The 21,418-nt window shown below is 39.9% G+C and overlaps 1 protein-coding gene across 1 annotated transcript in view; it reads left to right on the top strand.

Annotated features, from left to right (window-relative positions):
- Positions 1-2,217: 2,217 nt before the first annotated feature.
- LCP1 (lymphocyte cytosolic protein 1) overlaps positions 2,218-21,418 on the top strand; it is a 32,092-nt gene continuing 12,891 nt past the window's right edge. Inside the window, exons 1-7 of the mRNA XM_026108487.2 lie at positions 2,218-2,454; positions 13,004-13,093; positions 15,203-15,354; positions 16,457-16,586; positions 18,144-18,276; positions 18,977-19,058; positions 20,978-21,143. Of these exons, the coding sequence (XP_025964272.1) occupies positions 13,027-13,093; positions 15,203-15,354; positions 16,457-16,586; positions 18,144-18,276; positions 18,977-19,058; positions 20,978-21,143 (730 nt within the window). The 5' untranslated portion in view covers positions 2,218-2,454; positions 13,004-13,026. The remainder of the gene's footprint in view (positions 2,455-13,003; positions 13,094-15,202; positions 15,355-16,456; positions 16,587-18,143; positions 18,277-18,976; positions 19,059-20,977; positions 21,144-21,418) is intronic.

Here is a 21,418-nt window from a genome sequence, read left to right as displayed (position 1 = left end):
CATATATTTGCACTTCTAAGCTAGTCAGAGCATTGTTTTAGCACAGCTGGTGCATAATGGTGTGTATTGGTATGAGTCAGTGCTGTGTACTGATCACACAGTATTGAGTTCAGTATAAATAGATGAATATAAAGTGATATATATTAGAGTGGAAAATCTGAGCCCCTCAGCCCTCTGATGTGCTGTGCAGATGGCATAAGTACACATGCACCCCTAGGTCTCCTCTACAACAAGATGTTAGATTTAAGGCATGCAGTATAATACAAAATAATAGCACAGAATAATCCATTTGGTGGATTATCATCCCTATTTTAGGAAAGAATATTGCATGGAGGGCAACAGAAATAATAAAAAAATACTTTAAGAAAAAAGTTGGAACAAACCTTTGTCAGGCTGGTGCTGTATCTCCTAGGAAGCAAAAAAGAGGAGCTTTGGTACAGTCAATAAAATAATGAAATACCATAGAGAAGGTAGAGTAGGACCATCTAGTCTCTTTGTCTAATAAGAAAAAACAAGGAGACTTTATATTAAATTCAAGGCCAGTTTAAAACGCTGTGTCTGCCCTGCATAGTTAGATCTTTGAAGTTCTTCCCATAGTGTTAAGAAGTCAACTGGATAAAAAAATGTTTCATCGCGTACTTCATCATACAAATTGTAATTCCAGTTCTAACAAAAATGTTTAAAGGGTTTCAATATTATGCCTGAGGGCTCCGACCGATCACTAGATACAAAAAAATAGAATAAAAGCTCACTGGGGTATTGTTCATTCAAGAGTTCATATGGCATATACATTTAACATTTAGCGTGGGAATGCTGTAGCTTTTGCTAAGCCCATTCCTTACCTTAGGTAACTATAGGTTGGAAATCAGGAGTTTTTAACCATCAGAGCAACAAAGTTTAGGAGGAGTCTTCAATAAGGAGTAGCAGGAACAAGACACCCAGCTGCTTTTTGGGTACGCAGGATACCAGGGGAATTATCCATCTTCTGTGTTTTTGTACATTTTGGCTATGGGTATCAGGAAGGGCATTCCAACCCTTTTAGCATTTTGTACCTTTCAGTTAATCTCAAACTCTTTGCCCCATTTTCCCTGGAACACGGTGCTCAGAGTGGTCAAATTCATGGGATCTTAACTGTGAGGTCTTATTTATGAAAAGGTTTTCCTTGAAGTTCTCTGTATCAGCATGTAGGTGATAGTTCAGCTGATTTGGTGAATGATGTGTCACAGGTTTTTCATGAAAGCTACTTTTTTCAGCTGTATATTTTCAGAGGTAAGAGTCATAAGAAAAGTTATTTAAAAAGCTAAAGGATGATTCCTCTCCCCATGGAAATTGGTGAAAATTTTGCTCTTAAGGCAGGACATTACTTAAAATCCCCACAGAGATGATGAATCACTTTCGTAAATTGATGCTGTGTTTTCAGTTCTGTTAAGTCTAATGTTTGCATCCATTTTAATGACTTTACACTTTAGCCTCAGTATTCCTGGGAAGGATATCCTTGACATTTTTGGCATGTGTGAGGCTGCATGAGTAGTTGTGTTCTGTTGGAGGCTCCCCAATGGAAGGAAGACATTGGCAAACTGTAGAGAGCCAGCAGGATGGTCAGAGGGCTGGAGCACACGATTTGAGAGGAGAGGTGGAGAGACCTGGGCTTGTTTAGCCTGGAGGAGAGAGAGCTGATGGGGATCTTATTGTCTAAAACTGCATAATGGGAGCTTGTAGAGAAGATGGAGCCAGACTTTCTTCAGAGGTGCACACTGAAAGGATGAGAATGAATGGTGACAAGTTGCAGCAAGGGAAATTCCAATTAGATATAAGGATAAAAGTTTTCACAGCGAGGACAGCCAAACATTGGCACAGGTTGCCCAGAGGTGCTGAGCAACTTCCATCCCTGGAGACACCACCCTGAGCAGCCTGACCTAACTTTGCAGCTGGCCCTGCTTTAAGCAGGGGGCTGGAATAAGACCTTGATTATTCTGTGATTCTAAAATGTAACTGGTTTTATTGTGAAAGATAAGCATAATACAGCATAAAAGTATGTGAGTGTGTGCACACATGTATTTAGTGAGAGAGAAAGGAACTAGAGGAGTAAAAGAAAGAAAGAGGAAGTGGTGCATGTCAGTGGACCTGTTCTATGAGTAACGAGGTGATGAGGGAGGGAGACCAGAGAATGCTAAATTTCCTTATAAAGACAAAACCTATTTCACTATGACGTTTTGTCACTAGTCACTTCCCTCACTGGGCTCAGTCTTGGGCTTACAGTCCTGGGCTTGACTAGCTGCTCTTCAGAAAAGGAACATTTTCCTACGCACGCAGCGACCTGTTTCAACATACTGCTTTTGTAGTTTCCCAACCTACAATAAGTTTTATTTTTTTTTAAGTTCCCTCCTTTCCATTGGAGTTGCAACTGACACACAGTTGCTTTGACCGTTTGGACCCACAGTTTGAGACCACAAGGTAAGTTCAGAGCACCTGCTGTTTTTCAGCAAACCACCTTCACTGAGCTTATGAGTAGTTTAACTGCACAGGAAATTGTGGTCGACATGAAAAAGAAGTGCAGGCTCTGTATTAGCATGAAATATTTTGCAATTGTTCTGTGCGTAGTATTTCTACAGACCTTCAGGAAAGCATTTGTCAGATTTAACTGGTTAAAGTGGTATTTGACTGAGTAGAGTGGTAGCCTTTAAATTTCAATTTGCTGGCATTTGGTTACCTTGGCAGGGTGTGAAAAAGTATTGAGCAGTTATTTGGATTGCAGAGTGGATGCTTGTGATAGGATAATTCTAATTCCAGTGATGAAAAGACTGATTTTTAAAGCTAATGTATTTCAGCCCATATTGTTTACAATATACTGTGCTGCCTGTTAGGACATTGCATATTAGACTTTTATAAATGTAATATCACTTTTCAGACAATCAAACTGATCCATAGGTTTGGAGCCAAATGTCACTGATTGTAATTTTTGACCACACTGATTGTAGTAGAGGCTTTTGCTTAAAAATCAGTGATATGAGGTGGTCCTAACACTGTATTTGTTTTTTAAGATCTTGACTGTTGAAGCTGGTCAGAGCTGTCCCTTGACTTCTTTGGGACTTTAATTCAAGCTGTAGATGAACTGTGACTTGCAAATGTCATGGTACTCCAGGAGACATTATGTTCTACAGAAATATAGGAGGTAGTATATGAACGTGGACCTTCAGGCTTATCTTTCTGCTCTCTAAGAGCGGTAGACTTTGCTGTTTTTTTAGGTAGTGGTTTCTTCAGTAAGCACATTCAAGTTAAACACTGGCTGTACAATTGACCCTTAAGTCTGTGAGCAACTTTGCTTTTCAAACAAATAGGACCTCAGGTCTTTGTTAGTGTAGCTGAAGCCACAGAAAGCATTAGCCGCTTGACCCGTCACTGTTGCAAATATCAAGTGAAGACAATCCTGTCACCGTTGCAAATACCAAGTAAAGACAATCTCCAAACAAATGGCAAATGAGATGGTTGTGGCATTAGCGTGCAGATGGGTGCTCATGAGATGACTGTTTGAATATCTTGATAAAAGCAGATCACACCCTTAAATCTGTCATGTGGAGACTCTAACATGTAAATGTCTTCCCTGTTTCTTGCTTCTCATGCAAGAGCGGTTCGCTCTCTGGAGCTGGAGAGGGCCTGGAGAGGGGATCGGAGATGGGCCTGAGCCCACAGGGCATGCAGAAACCCCTCTCCTTGCTGGGAAACTCCATCAAAGAGGGTTGTTAAGAATCAGGAGGGACTGGGAAATACCTGCTTGCATGCTGATAGCGGGAACGGGGATTTCTGCATCAGCTCTGCCCATGATACCCAGATTGATTTAGCACAGAAGCTGAAGAAAGTGCTCACACAATAGGTCAAAAAAGGAGCAAGGGTTGTACTGTTCATGTTTTTGAATATGCTTCCTCAGCTGAAATCTGTTAAGCATTTTGTCTGAAGACTGTTATGGTTATAACAAGTTTGAGATAATGTATAAAAATCATTGTTTTTCAACAAGTCTAGTGGTATTTCTTCTCTCTCCCTGCTCACAAAATCTACCATGCATTTCACAATGTTACGTTATGCTACCAATTTTTTTTAATACTGTTCCCTACTGATTTCAGTCATGAGCAGCCTAAAATTCAGCTGTTAAGCATGAAGCATAGTCATGAGACATTCTGATGGAAATCCTGCAGTAAAAGTTACCACTATATATTCTTTAAAGTATGAAAGAACTTTAGAGAGAAGCTGAGTAAAGGGGAAGGAAGGGGAGATGGATTAAGAAAGTACAGTACATTCAGAAATTTAGCTGATTTTGATCCTGTCATCTCTTTCCTGCAAAACAGTAGAATCCAGTGAAATGCTGACACAAAATGTAAAATTTCTGTCAAAATGAAAAATATTTATCAAAAAAAGCAGTCTGCATTTAGCATACTAAATCCAGTTGTGCTCTAAGATGGAGTATGTGGTTCTACATTAGCCATGGTGTGGTAAAACAGACATTTTTTTCATTTATCAGAGGAAGGCTGTAGGCTGGGAAATAAATTGTTCAAAGAGAAAAGAGGCTGCCAGGGGTTTGCTCTCTGTTAAATTGAGACCATTTTTAAGTTGCTAGCTGCAATGCATTCCCGGCAGTGACATCTTTCTCGTGGTGGTTGGCACGGCTGACCGCCTCCGAAGCTGCCGTTTCCTGTGGCGGGTGCTGGCAGCCTTCCTTGGGGCTGCGGGCCGCCAGCGTGGAGATGATGGCAAATGGCCCTGCAGGAGCCAAAACAGTGAGAACAAGAAGAGGATGTGCCGTGCGCCCCAAGACGAGGGCTTCGGGCATGGGTGGGCGCGCGCGATGGGCGCTGCAGAGGCAGAGTGCCCAGGGAAAGTAGGGCCACCACCTCACCCGCCCTCACTCGCATCCCCACGTGGGTGCGGGTGAGAGAAGATGCTGAATTTTCTGCTGTTTTCTCAGCACGATCTGGGCTGTAATGGCACAGTCTAGGCCAAGCTTTGTGACTGAGCATCTGGTCATCCCAAAGATACCCTCCTACTGCACAGTAGTATTTCAAAGGCTTCAACCTGTGCTGCTTTCTCAGTAAATTTGAACTGAGTCAGTACTTTGCGATCAGCTCTTTTGCTGCCGTGTTGCAGTATGGCGACTACTTGAATAGGAATGAGGAGTGAGGCTTTTATCTGTCTGCCTGAGGGTTTTCTGTCCCTGGTCATGATGTGGCAACTGTGGAGGAGCTCCTCGTACCAGTATCCAGCATGCCTCTGACGAGCGTCCTCTTCCTCGCCTGCCTTAGCCAACGGAGGTGGAACTGGGGGGGGGCTGACCGTTTCGTACCAAATAGGAAATTTGCTGAAGGACTGAAACTGTTTGGAAAACTGGCTTGATTTGAAAACTGGCTTTGGAAAAAAAAAAAAAAAAAAAAAAAAAAAAAAAAAAAAAGGAGAAAAACCATCACTGGAAAGCATTTGAGAATCCAACTGTTCAATTTCAGTTTTCATTCCAGAACATTTTCATTTAAAAGCTACCTGGTGTTTGAAAAGGGAGAGAAAAGGTAAGTGACTCAACAGAAAAAAAAAAAATCTAGAATGTACTGGATCAACAAAAATGCTTTTTTTAAAAAAAATTCAGTAGACCGACCTAGAAAACAATATGCACATATTACTACAGGAAGCATTTTGTAGGCTGTCTTCCTGGTATGGTATATTTGACAGATAAAAGACACATAAGGACTGCATTTAAGAGTTCACAGCTCTGCATCTTTAGTGGCTTAGTTTCCCTGAAGGGTTGGCAGTCCCTACTGCTGAGTATATTGGAAAGAAATCTCCATTCCTCTACAAATTCTGTGGATTTTCCCCTCCTAAGGCCTGTTGACTCATATTTGATTTAGGGCCCAGGCACTGCACTGAAAAATAAGGTCCTTCATAAAAGGGAACATTAAGAAAATAACTCATGGAGCATCACCATGTTGCTTTCTGAACAGTGATAAATGTCCTTTTTCTGTGTGTCTTCTGATTCTGTATGAAATATAATACATGAAGCACAGAAGCTTAACAATTCCAGTGCCTATAGACAAAGTGAGATTTTGCTAGTGCAGGAAGTTGTCTTTTAAAGTGTCTTTATGACAAAGATTGTCATTTATTGTGAGCTAAATTGTGGATCCCTAACATGTACCAGGGAGGAACTATTTGCTGTAACTTCAGAAAGATTCCTCTTTTTTTGTGTGTGCTGATTTAAACAACAAAATCCTAACCAGACTGAAGCCATTGTAATACCCAAGTTGTACATCAGTAGTAGAGCCAAGTACGGTTTTGTCTAGCTTAGGATTTTTTGAGGAAATTAGAAAAAAAGGTTTTCAATGTGTGTGTCTAGCTATTTAAATAGGCAAATATTCATGCCACTGAGTGCATAACTTGAAAAATGAACATTTTTATGCATCATCTCACCTGTTCAAAGATGTTGTAATTCTTTGTGCTTCTTCAGAGATTTTCAAAGTTGTTATATAAGAAGTGCATCTAAATGCATCTAAATTGACATGTGGTTCAAAACTCAATGATGCTTGCTAATGCCATCAGCCAAGGTAAGCAGCTGGCTAGTCGTGTAACTAACCAGCAAGGAAGGAGGAAGAGGAACCATGAGACATGGATTCAGGTTTTTATTTTATGTCATTAGTGGAAAAAAATCCTACTAGGCCCCACAACTAAATGTCCATGCAATCTGACTGTAAGCTCTGACATTGATGGAAATGTTTGTCTGTCTAAGATAACTGAATTCCCTGAAGCCATCACTACAAATTGTCACTACTTCCAAACTGGCAGAAACTCTGGGGAATTTTAAAGTGTTAACGCTACTCTCCTGCTTTGCTGTGAGTCCAGTATGGATTATTTTGCTAGTAGTGTGGTCACAAGCATGTTATCTTGATTAGAATTTAGCAATAACAACAGATAAATATATGTGAGAGATATAAATATGAGAGAGAGAAACCTTTCTCTCTCATAAATATACGAGAGAAAAATATAACAATGGCAAGTACACTAAGAATATGAAGTGTAATTGGGAAGCAGCCTATTTTGGATTACGTGAAAAAATACACTTTGCTGATTGTCTGCAAGATGACTTTGCCTCTGTCATTTACCCTTTTTTAGAATATGAAGTTTAAAGAAATTAAAGTTGTTTTTGCCAATGAGCACAAGATGAAACTTTAAAATTGAGGAACTTTTAGCCTGCAATGTTGTGTTTGTAACACAGATTCTTCTTTCAACACAAGATCCACGGAATAATTTGTCTTTTTCTCTCTCCTTAGCAAGAGCAGAACTGACATTTTTCTCCATAAGGAAAATGTTTGTAAGGGCTGAACCCATAAATTCTTCTCCTTTCTTATCTCCTTCTTAGCCCTTCCATAATATAGAAAATATGCTGTTAGAGATGCACCATTTGAACAGAAAATACAGACAGAAACGGTGGTGGCAGTTTTAGGGGGTATATGGACTTTTCTGTGAGGACATTTACAAGAGAGAGACAGACGGAAATATTTCTGGGAAGGAATATCCTCTCGGGGCATTCTGATGAGTGAGCAGGGATGAGCAGGGTCCCAAGGATGCAAGAAGAATTTATCAAATAAAACCAGAAAAAAGAATACGCAGGAGGTGCTGGCTACTCCCGTTTATTTTCTGATCTGCAAGAACACTTCAGCTTTATCACAAGGGTTTTTACTCAGTTCTGGTGGCATTTCTCTTATTTCTGCTCGCTGGCAGGGCGGTCTGTGTGCCGGGAGAGGACTTCTGGTGATCTCTTTTTGAAATCAGCTGGAAAAGACATACTCATTCAGGAAGGAGCTAGGGAAGCATTCCATAACCCTAACGGAAAGCCAGGCTTTTGGAAAACTGGATTTTGAGGATGAGATAAGAAAGAGAAAAGAAAAGGAACTGGAGCCATGAAGGAAAAGGCAGTTTTGTGCGTAGAGGTGGACACAAAGTCTTGTGTTTCACGATGCAATTCTAACTGCTCTGTTTTGCAAGAGTGAAATGCTGGTGTTTCATCACTTTCAGAAGGAATAAACAAGCTGGAAGGAAAGATGGCAGAAGAAATAGGGAAATGTATGTGACAGGAAACACACACACACAGTCCTTTATCTGATCACTCTGTGACAGCTCGGAGGGGTTACTGTAACATTAACAAAATACTAATGCATTAACAAAAGAAAGCCCTGAAAGCCATTTATTCAAATTTCTCAGCACCAAATTCACTGCTAGGTTGATCCTGACCACATAAATATATGTTTGTGAAGTGTAATGTTGCCTCATGAAATTTGCTTTTTTGCTTTGGAGAGAAGTACAACTTTATGTCTAGCTCTAAAGTGCAGTTTCACATCTTCAGGGTTTTCATTGTCTTGCCTGTAATAAAGCTTAAACACCAGAGAAGTGGAGGAAAATATGAAACAAGATAACCATTTAATACAAGTCATGGAAGCCTTTAGGTTTTTAATGACTTTGCCATTTATTATTTATATTGCATCCTGAGTGTACACTTTGCCAAGTAATACATAACAAGGCAGCTTCTCAGACTATGGCTTCAAAATCAAAAGAGATGAAAGAACATACATATTGCTGTGTTTCAATTTAGTATTAACATTCAGTTTTGAGATTGTTTTAGTGTTTCCATTATATTCCAGACAGAAAATAGTTTTTTATTAGATCTCTTAATACATATAATGTGTTATTTTGCGTATGAGATCAGGAAAGAGAATGCTTCACTTTTTAGCACAAATTTGTTACCATTTGCAGCACCTTGAGTGAGACCATTTTTTACATGAATGTATAAGTCAATATTTGCCTGTTGAGCAAGGAGTGTATTTGCACAACTTTTTTTGTGTGTGTGTGCAGTATCAGGCTTATGCTGTTTGGCAAACAAAACAAGTGTCACATCTATGCAATTTATAATCTGATGCCATTTGAAACTCAGCCTGTCTAAAAGAGTGTTTTATTTTCCTTCTAAATTTTTATTACCTCCCATTTCTTTCTTGTTGGCAGCTCCACTGTCTTTCTTGCTCTGACCCGTGCATCCTGCCTCTGTATCCAAGCACGTGCTGACTTTCATCTCTTTCTCTATAAGGCACTTCAGTTCTTTCACTGATCTTCTATCAAGCCAAGTTCAAGATCCTTCCTCCCAGCTGCTGATGACCTTGAAATCTCATTTGTGCTGATGTAGTTATTATTTGTTCACTCTCAAATTCACCTCCCTCATTCATGCTTCCCTCATTCATGCTTCCCTCTCTGCCCTGCTTCTCTCTCTGCTTCTTGTCCTTGTCCATTGCCTGGCCTTCATCAGCTATTTTTCCCTTTGCTGATAGTGCCTGTGATCTCCACATGCTCGCTTTCGCTGTTGTACTGTCCTCCACATTTGCTTCTCTGTATTTGTGTTGTCTAACTGATTTTGCAGATACTTTGGAGAACCGAATGGTAGTGTATATTTACAATGGCTTGTGGGTTATCAGTGACTGGATAATGCAGCTAGGGTTGTTGGGTGCTTGATGGGATATCCGAGGTATTTTCAGCTTGCATTGAGGATAATGAAGTGCTGGAAGTGTTTGACCTCTAGCAGCAGATGACTCCACTCTTGGCTGATAAAATCAGAAGGAAAATATTGGGCCTGATGTCCCACACTATTATCCAGATGCGTTTTACGTTGCTGTTTGCCTAGACGTCCTTTATTTTTAATAATCTAAGCAAAGCAGGCAGTTTATATACAGAACAGCAGCTTTTTTAAAAGTGGATTTGCTCGTTTTTGCTGTGTGTTGCTAAAGCCCCAGACTTTTACAACTCCTGCTCTCTCTTGATTTTCCTGTCTTTGTTCTACTGCTTAAACAATTTCAGAAGTGACAGTGATTTTTAATTGTGGATTACTCTGAAATCTTTACTCTGAAAATTCTGGGTTTGATTAGCCCAGTGTAAATTTGAGGGTTTTCATGTATACTTAACAGAAGGGATTCTGGCTGCAGGCGAGCCCAGAAGACCTGCAGGGAAGCCTTTCATTTCTTCCCTTGCCTTTATTGCAGTCCATTGCCAAAACTGGGATTAGACATAATCCTGAAACCATGTAGGGGTCATGGTTGTAAGGGGATTTTGTAGCTGATGCAGATTTTACGTGGCAGATGTACTCTGATGGGCAGCAGTGTCAAACCCCCAGGGAGAGGAGAGGCGATTTGACCTGCTGAAAGGGCTGTGATGGAGTTGTGCGGATGGCAGTTTGGGATTTACTGGTGGAACATGCCTGTCTGAATCTTTCCACTGCCTAAGTAGAGAGTAAGTTTTTTTGTCTGCAATACCACATGATGTTAGATGCTGGCACTGACTGGCTGAAATCAGAAGATACCAAGAGACTGAAAATACGGAAAAAAATCCAGCTCAGTAGTGTGGCAGAGCAGACAGTAAAAATGGCTTCATGGTCCAAGTACAACTACTTCTTGAGTGATCTAGGTCCAGTTCTTGCACTGAGATTGTAGTTTCATGTTTTCATGTAATTTCCCTACTGAGTGTGTCTTTACAAAAGAGTAGCTAATATTGACTCCTCAAAAGATGTCAGAAGAGCATGTTACAGCAAAACCTTAGGCCTGTCCATATATGCATTATGTGTATACACACACACACACATACACACTCATATGTAAATATATAATATTAATAGGATTCTCTGTATTTAAGAGATCAGTAAGTTACTGGAATAGAAGGCCACAACCTCTTAAGCAATTAAAAAAGTCCAATTTATGTTGGTGATAAATTTTTCCGGAGGTTATAAAACTCTTCACAAAAGTAGCATTACAGGCAACAATCTGTGGTGTTTCTTATCTGTTATTCTCTAGAAAAGCCTTAATAGTATTAAAGGTTGTGTTGCAAATTACATTGCTTGATAAAATGGGTAGACTGCAATGGAATATGGATTTTCTTGATGATAGCACTGCAATATTTTCATGCTTCCAGGTGCTTTTTGGGTAATCCACATGCTCCAAAAAAATGCACCCATACAACATTAAGAGATAAGTATTGAGGAATCAGAGACAGGAAACATATCAGGTTGAAGGAGGAAGACTATGGGTATCTGTTTGCCTAGACATCCTTTATTTTTAATAACCTAAGCAAAACAGGCAGTTTATATACAGAACAGCAGACTTGGGAAGAAAACAGACTATGGGGTAAACTCTCTCTCATTTTACCCCAAAATACATAACCCACATTGCTAGTGGATCACAGTGATTTTTACAGATAATACTTTAAAGTGTGGTGGTTAGAACCAGTTTTAATATTTGATTGGGATTTCAGTAGCAATCACAAGCTCCCTCATGCTGAAAACTGCACAGGGGCTCTCAGGCAAACGTATTATGTACTATGCTGTTATTCTCCACTTATGAAAGTGGGAATGAGCGAACAGATTTTTCTCTGGAAGCTGTTTTTAGTCCTTACCCCAAAATTGCAGTGATGCGGAGATAAGGCGTGATACTACAGGGAGACAGCAGGCGAAACCACCAACCATGTGACATTGCCTTTGGGCAATTTCAGCTCCATTTTCGTAATGGTTCTCTTTCTATACCAAAGCCCACTGATAGAAGGAATCAATGCGTAAGTTCAGGAGAGCATTACACCTGAAGCTCAGATAAGTTGTGCACAGCTCTGTGTGTTTGTAGAGGGCTATAGCAAATCTGTCATTTTTAAAATCCTCTCTGTATATCTTTATAGAAAGTTTGGAATCTGAGCCTCCATGATGCAATGATGTTTCTAGTCTGAGAATAACATATTTCTGGATTTTTTCTTTTTTTAATTTAAATATTGCAACTACAGCAACTGCATTCCAGGCCTAATTCAGGTTTCTATTCTATTCCATTTAGATAGCTGTGTGGTTAATTAATATGTAAAGAAACACAGGACACTAGAGTCATTCTCACAAATACAGACTAATAGAGTCTTGAAGAGTTTTCGGCATGAATAGATGTAAGGGACACAAGGTGGGGTAAAAAGCAGAGTGGTGTAATGTGCATCTTCTGGTACTGTATTACGTGATGGAAGTAAACCTTCCCTTTCTAGGCACCATTCTTAATAGTCAAAATGTGGGTACGTGTGAGCTAATCCTTTCTCCTGTCTTACGGCTTTGAAGAGAGGAAAGGCTGGAAAATTCTTTCCAGCCCTCCATTGCTGAAGAGCTACCTAGCTTTAGACACTAACTTTGGTACCTTGAGGGGGCTCCTCCCTAAACTCTGTTCACAGTCAGGAAAGTCGGCCTCTGGAGAGCCTAACTTGGTGCTGTGGAACGCTTTTGAAAGGAAGCTGTCCCCCTCCATCAGCTACCTAAGGGGCTCAGGTGACCAGCTCTTCACTTAAATATCCAAAGAAGGGCAGGACAAATATCCCTCAGAGGTTTAATTCCAATCCAGAGCTCAGGAAGCAGACAGAAGAAAGACCTGCCACTTTTCTGCCACTTTATCCTAAACTGAAGAAATATGTTTTGTGAATGGCAAGACAGAAATTGGTTCTGAGAGTATATGCTGCACATTGCGAATGGGGCACCTAAGCGTCTCTCCATGGCAGCAGGTTGTACCTTCACCCATGTTCCCTGAAGAACACCTTCAACTATGCTGGACTGTGTTTGCAATGTGGGAATTACAATGACTAGCACAATTTTGTCTGCCTTTTCCATGAGGAACAAAACTTAGAAGGTGCAGCATTGAACTCCAATTAAATTAGTATAAAAGCCTGTTGGAATTTTGAGTTGGGCCTGGCAAAACAGCAGGACTGACATGGATTTTATGTCTCATATACTCAAAAACTGAGCCCTTCACTAGATCTCTGGATGCAGGCAGGAGCTGGGTTGTCAGCTCTGAAGAACCATCCCAAGATTTTGAGTCTTGCTGTTAATTCCAAATGCCTCTTGAAATGATCGAGACAATGACATTGCCTCTTTTCCATTGTGACTGCAAAAAGCAAAAGGCATCAAATAAAAATGTGTGCTTTCTTTTTGCAGACCTGTCACTTGGAGAAGTAAAAATGGCATCAACAGCACACTTCTCAGAGGAAGAGATGGTAGAGCTGAGAGAGGCTTTCAGCAAAGTTGGTGAGTACAATAAACAGGAAAGATACTGCAGAGTGTGAAGTTTTTTCTATACTGACCAGCTGTGATGAAATGAAGCTTACTTCAGCACCAATCTGCTGTGTCACAGAAACCACTGAAAGTCATTTTCCTACAACTGCAGACCTTCTAAATGAAACCACATTAGCATGCTGTAGAGCAATGGCCTCTTCTCGCTGGAGAGAGATGGTGGAACAATGAGTAACAGCTTTTATGAAATAATTTGGAAACCCGTACAGAAAACCATGTCAGAAATAGAATAAGGTATTTTCCTAGTACTTTTTATTCCTGGCAAATAATTTAGAAGGCAAAAGGTTTTTATTTTAGTGCAACACATTGAATACTCCTTTTGCAGAAGAAGAGTCAGGAGTGGGCAAATGTGCAAATGACTACAAAATTTGCAATCTCTTTACTGTTACCCTTTAATACCTAGATATTTTTAAAATGTGTGTTTTCTTTCTGAGCCTTTAAGGTCTCATCTGATTTGTTTCCCTTAGAGTCATGCTGATCCATCACTGTCTTCCCAATTCTAAGAAAAAGTCCTTGTGTTTCTCACAGCTCACTTATTTTTATTAGCAGATCTGCCAGCCACACGGGATTATATGTTAATCAGCTGTCTGTACTGCTTCAGGTGATGATCTTTTGATTTCTGAGCACACAACAATCCCAGCTGGCAATCTTAAACATCTGGTCATTGTGCATGCCCAGTGTATCCAATGCATTGACAGGTCAAATGCTGGAAGGAAGCCCTCATTCATCTCCCAGGCTTTTCCCTCTCCAAGTCCAGATCCTGTAGCTATGTGATTTCAGAAATGGATAGGATGGTCTTTACAACATATATTCATCTATGCTACTGATGTTGACGAATTAGTATCTAGGTCTTTCTGTAGCATGCAGCAAATGAGTGACTCAGTCTGCAACTTACCACACAGGAAATCGGCACACAGTTCTTTGAGCTCCCCTCTGCCTCTGAGCTGGGGAAAAAAAGACTGCAGAACAAGAGGCAGGACAAGAAACACATTAATATAAATTTTTCATATATTTTTATAGATCAGCAGAAACTCTCCACACAATTCAAATACTCTACTTTTAAAACATAAAGGTTCTCTTTAAGAAAATCAAAACAAACCTAGATATAGTGAACATTTACTTTTAAAAAATCTAGAGTTCTACAGTTTGCTGGAACAAAAATACCAGTACTAAAGACTTACTGGCACAGTCTCTCTCCCCAGATCCGCAGATAAATGAAAGGCAATGAAATATGAGGCACTTCTTGGAAAAATCATGCCCTAGTGTATATTTAGCACCATTTGTTAAAATGCCGTGAAGGATTGCTACCATTGTAAGAGATCAGAGAAAATATGAGTATTCCACTCTAACCACTGTGAGTCTTTCAGTCTGTTTGCATACTTCGTACATTTGTTAGCATTTAGTGTATGTGTGGTTCTAGGGCTTTTCTTTTAGACAGTCCATTTCCTTTTTCATTTGTGGGGATTTTCACAAAGTAATAGAGAAGAAGGAACTATTTAAACCACAGTGGTGATCTTCACTTCAAATTAAAATCCCACCCTGGCACTAATGGATCTTGCAGTGGGCTCAGCAGGACTAGCCATGTTAGCACCATCCCAGAGAAACATACAGCTTTTGACTTCAAGCACAACCATATGCCAACTCAAAACAGCCAAGCACATATTTTCTGATGATATTAGATGCAGATAACAGGCCAAAAATGACAAGTTATATCTATGAATATATGCAGGTATAAGGTATAACTCGGTATCATATCAACTCAATTTTCTTTAGCTCTTCTATAGACAGTATAATCTCTCTATAAATCGCTTACATATTTGTGTATATCTAAACCCTGAAATTTCAGTTTGGCTTTGTTAAGGTAATACTATATGTCTAAAAACATGTAAATTCATTACTGAACTTTTTGTTTGTTTAATGTTGATTCCAATTTTTGGTGTAAATGGCGGTGAATCTTTATACAGAACGTACAATTCCTAAGTTAAAATAAAGACAACAGCTTTTGTGTGCAGAAAATTTCATTAGACTGATACAGAATCTAAATGTTTGTTTTAATCTTTACAGATATTACTGGAAATGGCTTCATCCACACTAATGATTTAACAGATGTGTTGAAAGCAGCCAATCTCCCTCTCCCAGGATACAAAGTCAGAGAACTTATTCAGAATTTGACAACCACAGGAGATGGCCAGATCAGTTTTGATGAATTTATTTCAGTAAGTAAAATGTTGTTTCAGAGAATAGCCTCTAAAAAGAAATACAGAAGGAAAAAAAAGCCTAACTTGTAAATACAGAATAAGTTGGTAATTTTCAATTCAAAACATTGCTTTGACTGAGAATATCATTTCCACAAAAATAACTTTTTCTTTGAGTAAATATTTGGTTTTCCCAACCCCCTTTTCATTATCCATTCAGAAAAGTGAAATCAGAGATTTAATTTTAATTCTGGTTTTGTGTAAATCAAAAGACTGTAGTTTGATGAACTAAGTCATTATCTTATTTTGAGTCAGTTCAGCATTAAAAAGTATCATCCTAAAAGTACTTCTGAGTGCAATTTTGCAGGTGTTCAGGTACTTCATGTGGCTATTCCTTCCTTTAGGCCAGGCTCACTGGCCAGGTGGCACATTGTGGGATATTCACAATGTCATAGGAGTGGCATGATTAGTGTCTCATGGGAACAGCTCAGCCAAGCAGCTCCACTCACTGGAGAAGATGAGAGCATGAGTTAACCAAATTAGAAATCCTGCAGTTAAATGGGACAAATTAGAGGAATGCAGCTGTATACCAAACAGACATAATATGTTTTGGTTTGATTGACACAATGGGATGAAATTTTTCAGTTATAAATTGACAAAATACAATGCTTTGGCTAGATGGTTACATACATATTTCAACAGATCGAAAATGAAAACTTCATGGGACATTCCTTCTATTAAAAAACTTCCTTTTTTGTTCAGAAGTGGGACAGAAGCAATTGATAAAATAGCGGAATTTCCCTTGGGATGGAGAAATAGATTTTTACATGCTTTTTTTTCCAAACTGAAACTTTCGGAGGCCCTCCTCCCACACACAAGGGCTTTGTGGTTTCACACCATGTACATTTCTGTTACTTAGCTGATCTTTTTTCACTGCTTTGAAAATATAAAAACCATGCATGATTCTGTTCTACTACAGCAGATAGATGTGTTGGTCCTTGATTTTGTGCAGAAAAATGTATATATAAAGCAGATAGGAGGGCATATCTCATGGCCAAAGAGCTCACAGTTTTAGCTTGGTTTAATTCTCTGAAATTTTAAAGTTGTCTCATGTGTTTGAAAGATTTTCCAAAGCCTGAAGAGCGATGATGTTGCTAAATCATTCCGAAAACAAATCAATAAAAAGGAGGGGATCTGTGCTATTGGTGGGACTTCGGAGCAGTCCAGTGCTGGCACACAACACTCTTATTCAGGTAGGTACAGCTGTCTTATACTGACATAACTAGGAACAAATATTCTCTTACAGATCATTTATACCTTATCTTGGTGCAAAGCTAGATGCTCGGGCCTTTATGAGCTTCAGTAGCAGTAGAAGTTGCCCAGGCGAGGCTGATTCAAGTCAAAGAGTTGTGAAGATGACAAAATATCAGAGCAGGATCTTTGCCAGAAATAGCGTGTGCCAGTGTATTGGGGTGGACAGAGCTGTGTCTGCAGGAGAAACCTTCAGGCAGCTTAGCTGCTGTCCCCAGAGAAAATTCTCCCAGCACGGCTGCAGAGCAAAGGCTCAGCAAGGCAGAGGCAGCCTCTGGCCCGCAGCTCTCCCTGCTTAAAGGGCAAGGCAAGGATCCTTCACTGTTTCCTACTACAGATTACCAGTTCTCTGGCAGTTTTCCTGTAAACTCCCCTGTAACCAAATGGTTCCTGACCTTTTTGCTAAAGAGAGCATGACACCCCAGAACGTTTCTGTCAGGGTGTGTCTCTGAGCCAAAGGTTTGGAGCAGCCACGGTTTTCCAGCCTCACCGAAGCAGCTCCGTAGTGAGGAGCTCCCAGCCTCCGCTGTCTTCTCCAGTGATGGAGGTGGAGAATTGCCTCTCTCCTGGAAAGGACAGAGCGGAGGACACTGCATCCTCACCTATCAGAAGCATAGAAGACATCTTCTCTGAGTTACTGGGGGTGGTGTGGGCTGCTGCTGGCACAGGATAGCTACATTACAGCCTTGTTGGACTACAGGGAATATCTGCCCTTTGCCCTCTGAATGTTCCTTGTCAGAGTCCAATACACTCTGACCAGGTTCTTTCAGATGTTCCACATGTGGAGGGTTTAATATATAATACAAAATTTACTTATTTGAAGTTACATGGGATTTTGATTTAGCAGACTGATACAGTGATGCATTTAAATAACATTGCAAGTACAAGTTACACTTAGCAGCAATTGCAAGGTACAGTTGAATCACAATGGAAACGTGAATTTCATTCCAGTCTTTATAACATGTTCACCAGCATGGTGCCAGGTGTCCTAAGCCACTGGGAAGGAATATGTGGGTTGAAACCAGCTCAAGCCCATTGCTCTCTTTAAAGTTTTTTTCTGTTTGTTGTTCAGTTTTTATGCTGTATATTGGGCTAAGCCACATATACACCCCCCATGCTGGTCTGGCTCACTCAAGAAGACATATATTTGCATTCTTTTGATTAACTTGGGGAGGAACAGTTACACAGCTGGTTGATCTACTCAGCTGATATAGCCATTTATCTAGAACAAAGGCTACCCTCTGGTTCCCTTTGTGTTGAGATGAAGTTTGGCTCCCTTTGCAACAGCTGAGGTCAGTCACTCCATACAGTCTTCCTTGGGCTTCCTGAGCACATACCCTTTGCCTGTCTCCTCACAGCCTCCTTCCACTGCAGGGGTTCATTGGCTGGTCACAATCCTATTCAGGAGAGTCTTTTCCCCCATGAGTTCTGCCTTTATAAGTAAAACAATGATTGAGATATTGCACAGCAAACTAACAGATGTGATGTTGTGTTCACAGAGGAAGAAAAGTATGCTTTCGTCAACTGGATTAATAAAGCCCTTGAAAAGGACCCTGACTGTAAACATGTGGTCCCAATGAATCCAGAAACAGATGATCTCTTCCAGGCAGTTGGTGATGGCATCGTACTTTGGTAAATAATACCCGTAGTTCTTATAAATGGAGACCATGAGTCTGCAGAAACTCACACCTCTGCCTAAATTGAAGCTGCTGCTTTACAGTTAAACTCATGATGAATCTTTGCAGATTCAGGCCCTTAATAATGCTAGTTTTGTTGCTCCTGTTCTCTGGAAAAATATAAAGCTGCTTTAATTTTAAGTGAGTGTTTTTCTTTGCCTGAGAGCCCTTGCAATGAGATGGAGCCAGTTACTTGTTTTTATTTTTTATATATTTTATATATATATTTATATTAATATTTATATTATATATATATTTATATTATATTTATATTTATATATGTATTTATATTATATATTTTTTTATTTTATATCAAAGCCTTCTTGAGGCTCACACAAAGCAGCACAAGATAGTGAGTGCTTTCATGGGAATTTCTGCAAAATGAACTTCTTATACCACTTCACCTTACTGTATTCTTGGCCTCATGCTTACAATACATTCAGTATATAACCCAAAAGAATTGTTAAAGTATTGCATGGGGGTCTGTGTATATGTAAAAGATAAGAGACTGACTATCTGTAGTTATCTTTGACTTTCTATCCACTGCAGAAACTCTCCAGTTCTTTGATTAACTTGTCCTACAGTGTGGTGACAAAAGCTCTAAGTGCAGGTATAGCAAGAAGTGCATTTCCTGTTGTATTTTCTTTTATTTCCAGTAAGATGATCAACTTTTCAGTGCCAGATACCATTGATGAGAGAACAATCAACAAAAAGAAACTCACCCCATTCACCATACAGGTATTAAAACATAACAAGATTGTTTGCTTTTTCACTTAGGATGCTTTGATGGAACTAGAGCAAGGGCTAGAGGCATCATGGTCCTCCCAACCACAACAAGGCAAAGCTGTCTATTGCAAAGATGTATATTTGTTTTTCTTTTTAAACATGAGTAATCTGCCAAAACAAAGTGTGTTTGTATGTGTGCTTAAAGCAATGTATAAAAGTTGCCAGTTCAAAGCTTCAGATACCTTTGTGATAGATGCCATATGAATGCAAGAACAACTAGAGGATACGGTGACAAATGCTAGTGTGAATAGCTCTGAGAAGATCGAACAATACCCCAGGATCATGCAGGTAATCAGTGGCATGGCCGTAGACTTGAACTCACACCTGCTGTGTTGCAGGAAATGCTGTGGTGGGCAGCTTGTCTGACATGGAACCACAGCTTTTGCCTGTCTTTTACAATTTGTGCTTTGAATACTGAATTCCTTCTTCATTTCTATTATGTGCACATGTATATGATTTAAAAATTGGACCAAAAAGCAAATTTTCACCTATTTAAAGTTTATTCTGTTTCTCATACAGCAATATGTAGAGAGGTTTTTATATGAGCAGTGTCTATGTATCTAGGTATAAAATATAAATAGATACATGGCATGGATGTGAACCTCACCCAGTTTAGCCCTCAGCTACTCTGATTAGATGGAACATTAGCCAGGCTCAAGTAAGCTCAGATGCCATTAAATTGGATTTTTGTGCTGTATACCACATTTTTCAGTTCTAATCCTTTTGGTCAGCAGCATAGTTTAGTGATGCAGCCCAGATCAATCCCTGTCAGATATAGACATGATTTGATCAATACAGCTTTCACTTTAACTTAACCCTTTTACAGCTGTCTGGTAGAGAAAAGGTAATTAATTTGAAATGCTCCAATTTTTCCAACTTATGAGAATTTACACTATGTCTCTCTGCAATTTGTATCTAATCGAATCTTTCTGTCGTGCCAGTGGTGGTGAAATTCACATGAAAAATTGCAGATCTGTGTGATAAATGGCATTTGCCAGGCTCCTTTGCTGGCTTTACTTGTCCTCTATTTACTAAGACGCCTTCTTGAATATTCCAAACATTTCGGCCAGATTTCTTTATACCCTTTGTTTTAAAAGGGAAGGAAGTGGTGAAGGAACATAGCGTTCCTGTAGCATTACTTTCTTTGTGCCCTTCACTATGAATTACAGAATCCCTTTACTTCCATTGAACACTCCAACCCAAGACTGCAAGCTCCAAAGTTGAAAACAGAAAATATCCAGGCCTGTCCAATTCTCACCTTGGCTAAACTGCAAGGTTAAAAATTCAATAGGTTTATTCATGCTGAGTCCTATGACCATGAGCTTTTCGTATACATTGCCAACTAGTAACCTATTTGTACATTAGGCTTTTGCATAGTGCTTAGGGAGAGCCAAGCTTCAAATATCCACTGGGTTGTAGCTCCTTCAGTCCTGCTTGCGTGCAAGCCTGAGTGGAGGAGAGTTTGCCCCATGCTGAAGCCAACGCTGCATTTGAATGTGTGCTTGTGTGTTGGCAATGTGGATATGGGGAAGGCCTGGCTTTGAGAGCACAACTGTGCCAGAGCATCGCTGTGGATATAAACATATGCTCTGAGCTCCAATGCCTTGTGATGTGGTGAGGCCAGGTACCCGAGCCTTTTATCTTACCTAGAGAGGTTGTTTCTGTCTTTGCATTGGGACCCAGAACTTACCTGTAGTCCCAGAAGATTCTGGGCTCCCTCACTCCGAATGCACAAAGCCAGGCAGACCTGTTTGCCATGACATTCACGGTGACGGTGCTCACTGATTTCACTAGCTTTATCTGTGTTCCCTTCCTGCATCCTCTTAGCTCTCTAGTTCTTGCATCATTAAGAAGTTCTCTTTCTTCTCTAGGAAAATCTGAACCTGGCCCTGAACTCTGCTTCAGCCATTGGGTGCCATGTTGTTAACATTGGAGCTGAAGACTTGAAAGAAGGGAAGCCTTACCTAGTTTTGGGTCTTTTATGGCAAGTCATCAAAATTGGACTCTTTGCTGACATAGAAATTAGCAGGAATGAAGGTACGTATGGCACTTGTTTTCAGGACTGTGATGTTATCACTGAACTGTCTTTATAAAGTTTTCTTTTTTTTTAATTCTTAATTCAGTTTTTTATTCAAGTCTTCCTTGCCTGTCTTCTTTACTGCTGTCATTTCACCTGCTTATATGTGCAGGGCCAATTTCATGCACATTAGGTCAAGAATGATGATCGACACCCAGGTATATTAGAGTTTTGGCACCTTGATCAACACCAAATGAATTTTCTCTAAATCTGGGGTCTATGCTGCATTCAGGAA

This window comes from Dromaius novaehollandiae, chromosome 1, assembly GCF_036370855.1.
Source record: "Dromaius novaehollandiae isolate bDroNov1 chromosome 1, bDroNov1.hap1, whole genome shotgun sequence".
NCBI lineage: Eukaryota > Metazoa > Chordata > Aves > Casuariiformes > Dromaiidae > Dromaius > Dromaius novaehollandiae.
This window is presented reverse-complemented; position numbering and strand designations above follow the sequence as displayed.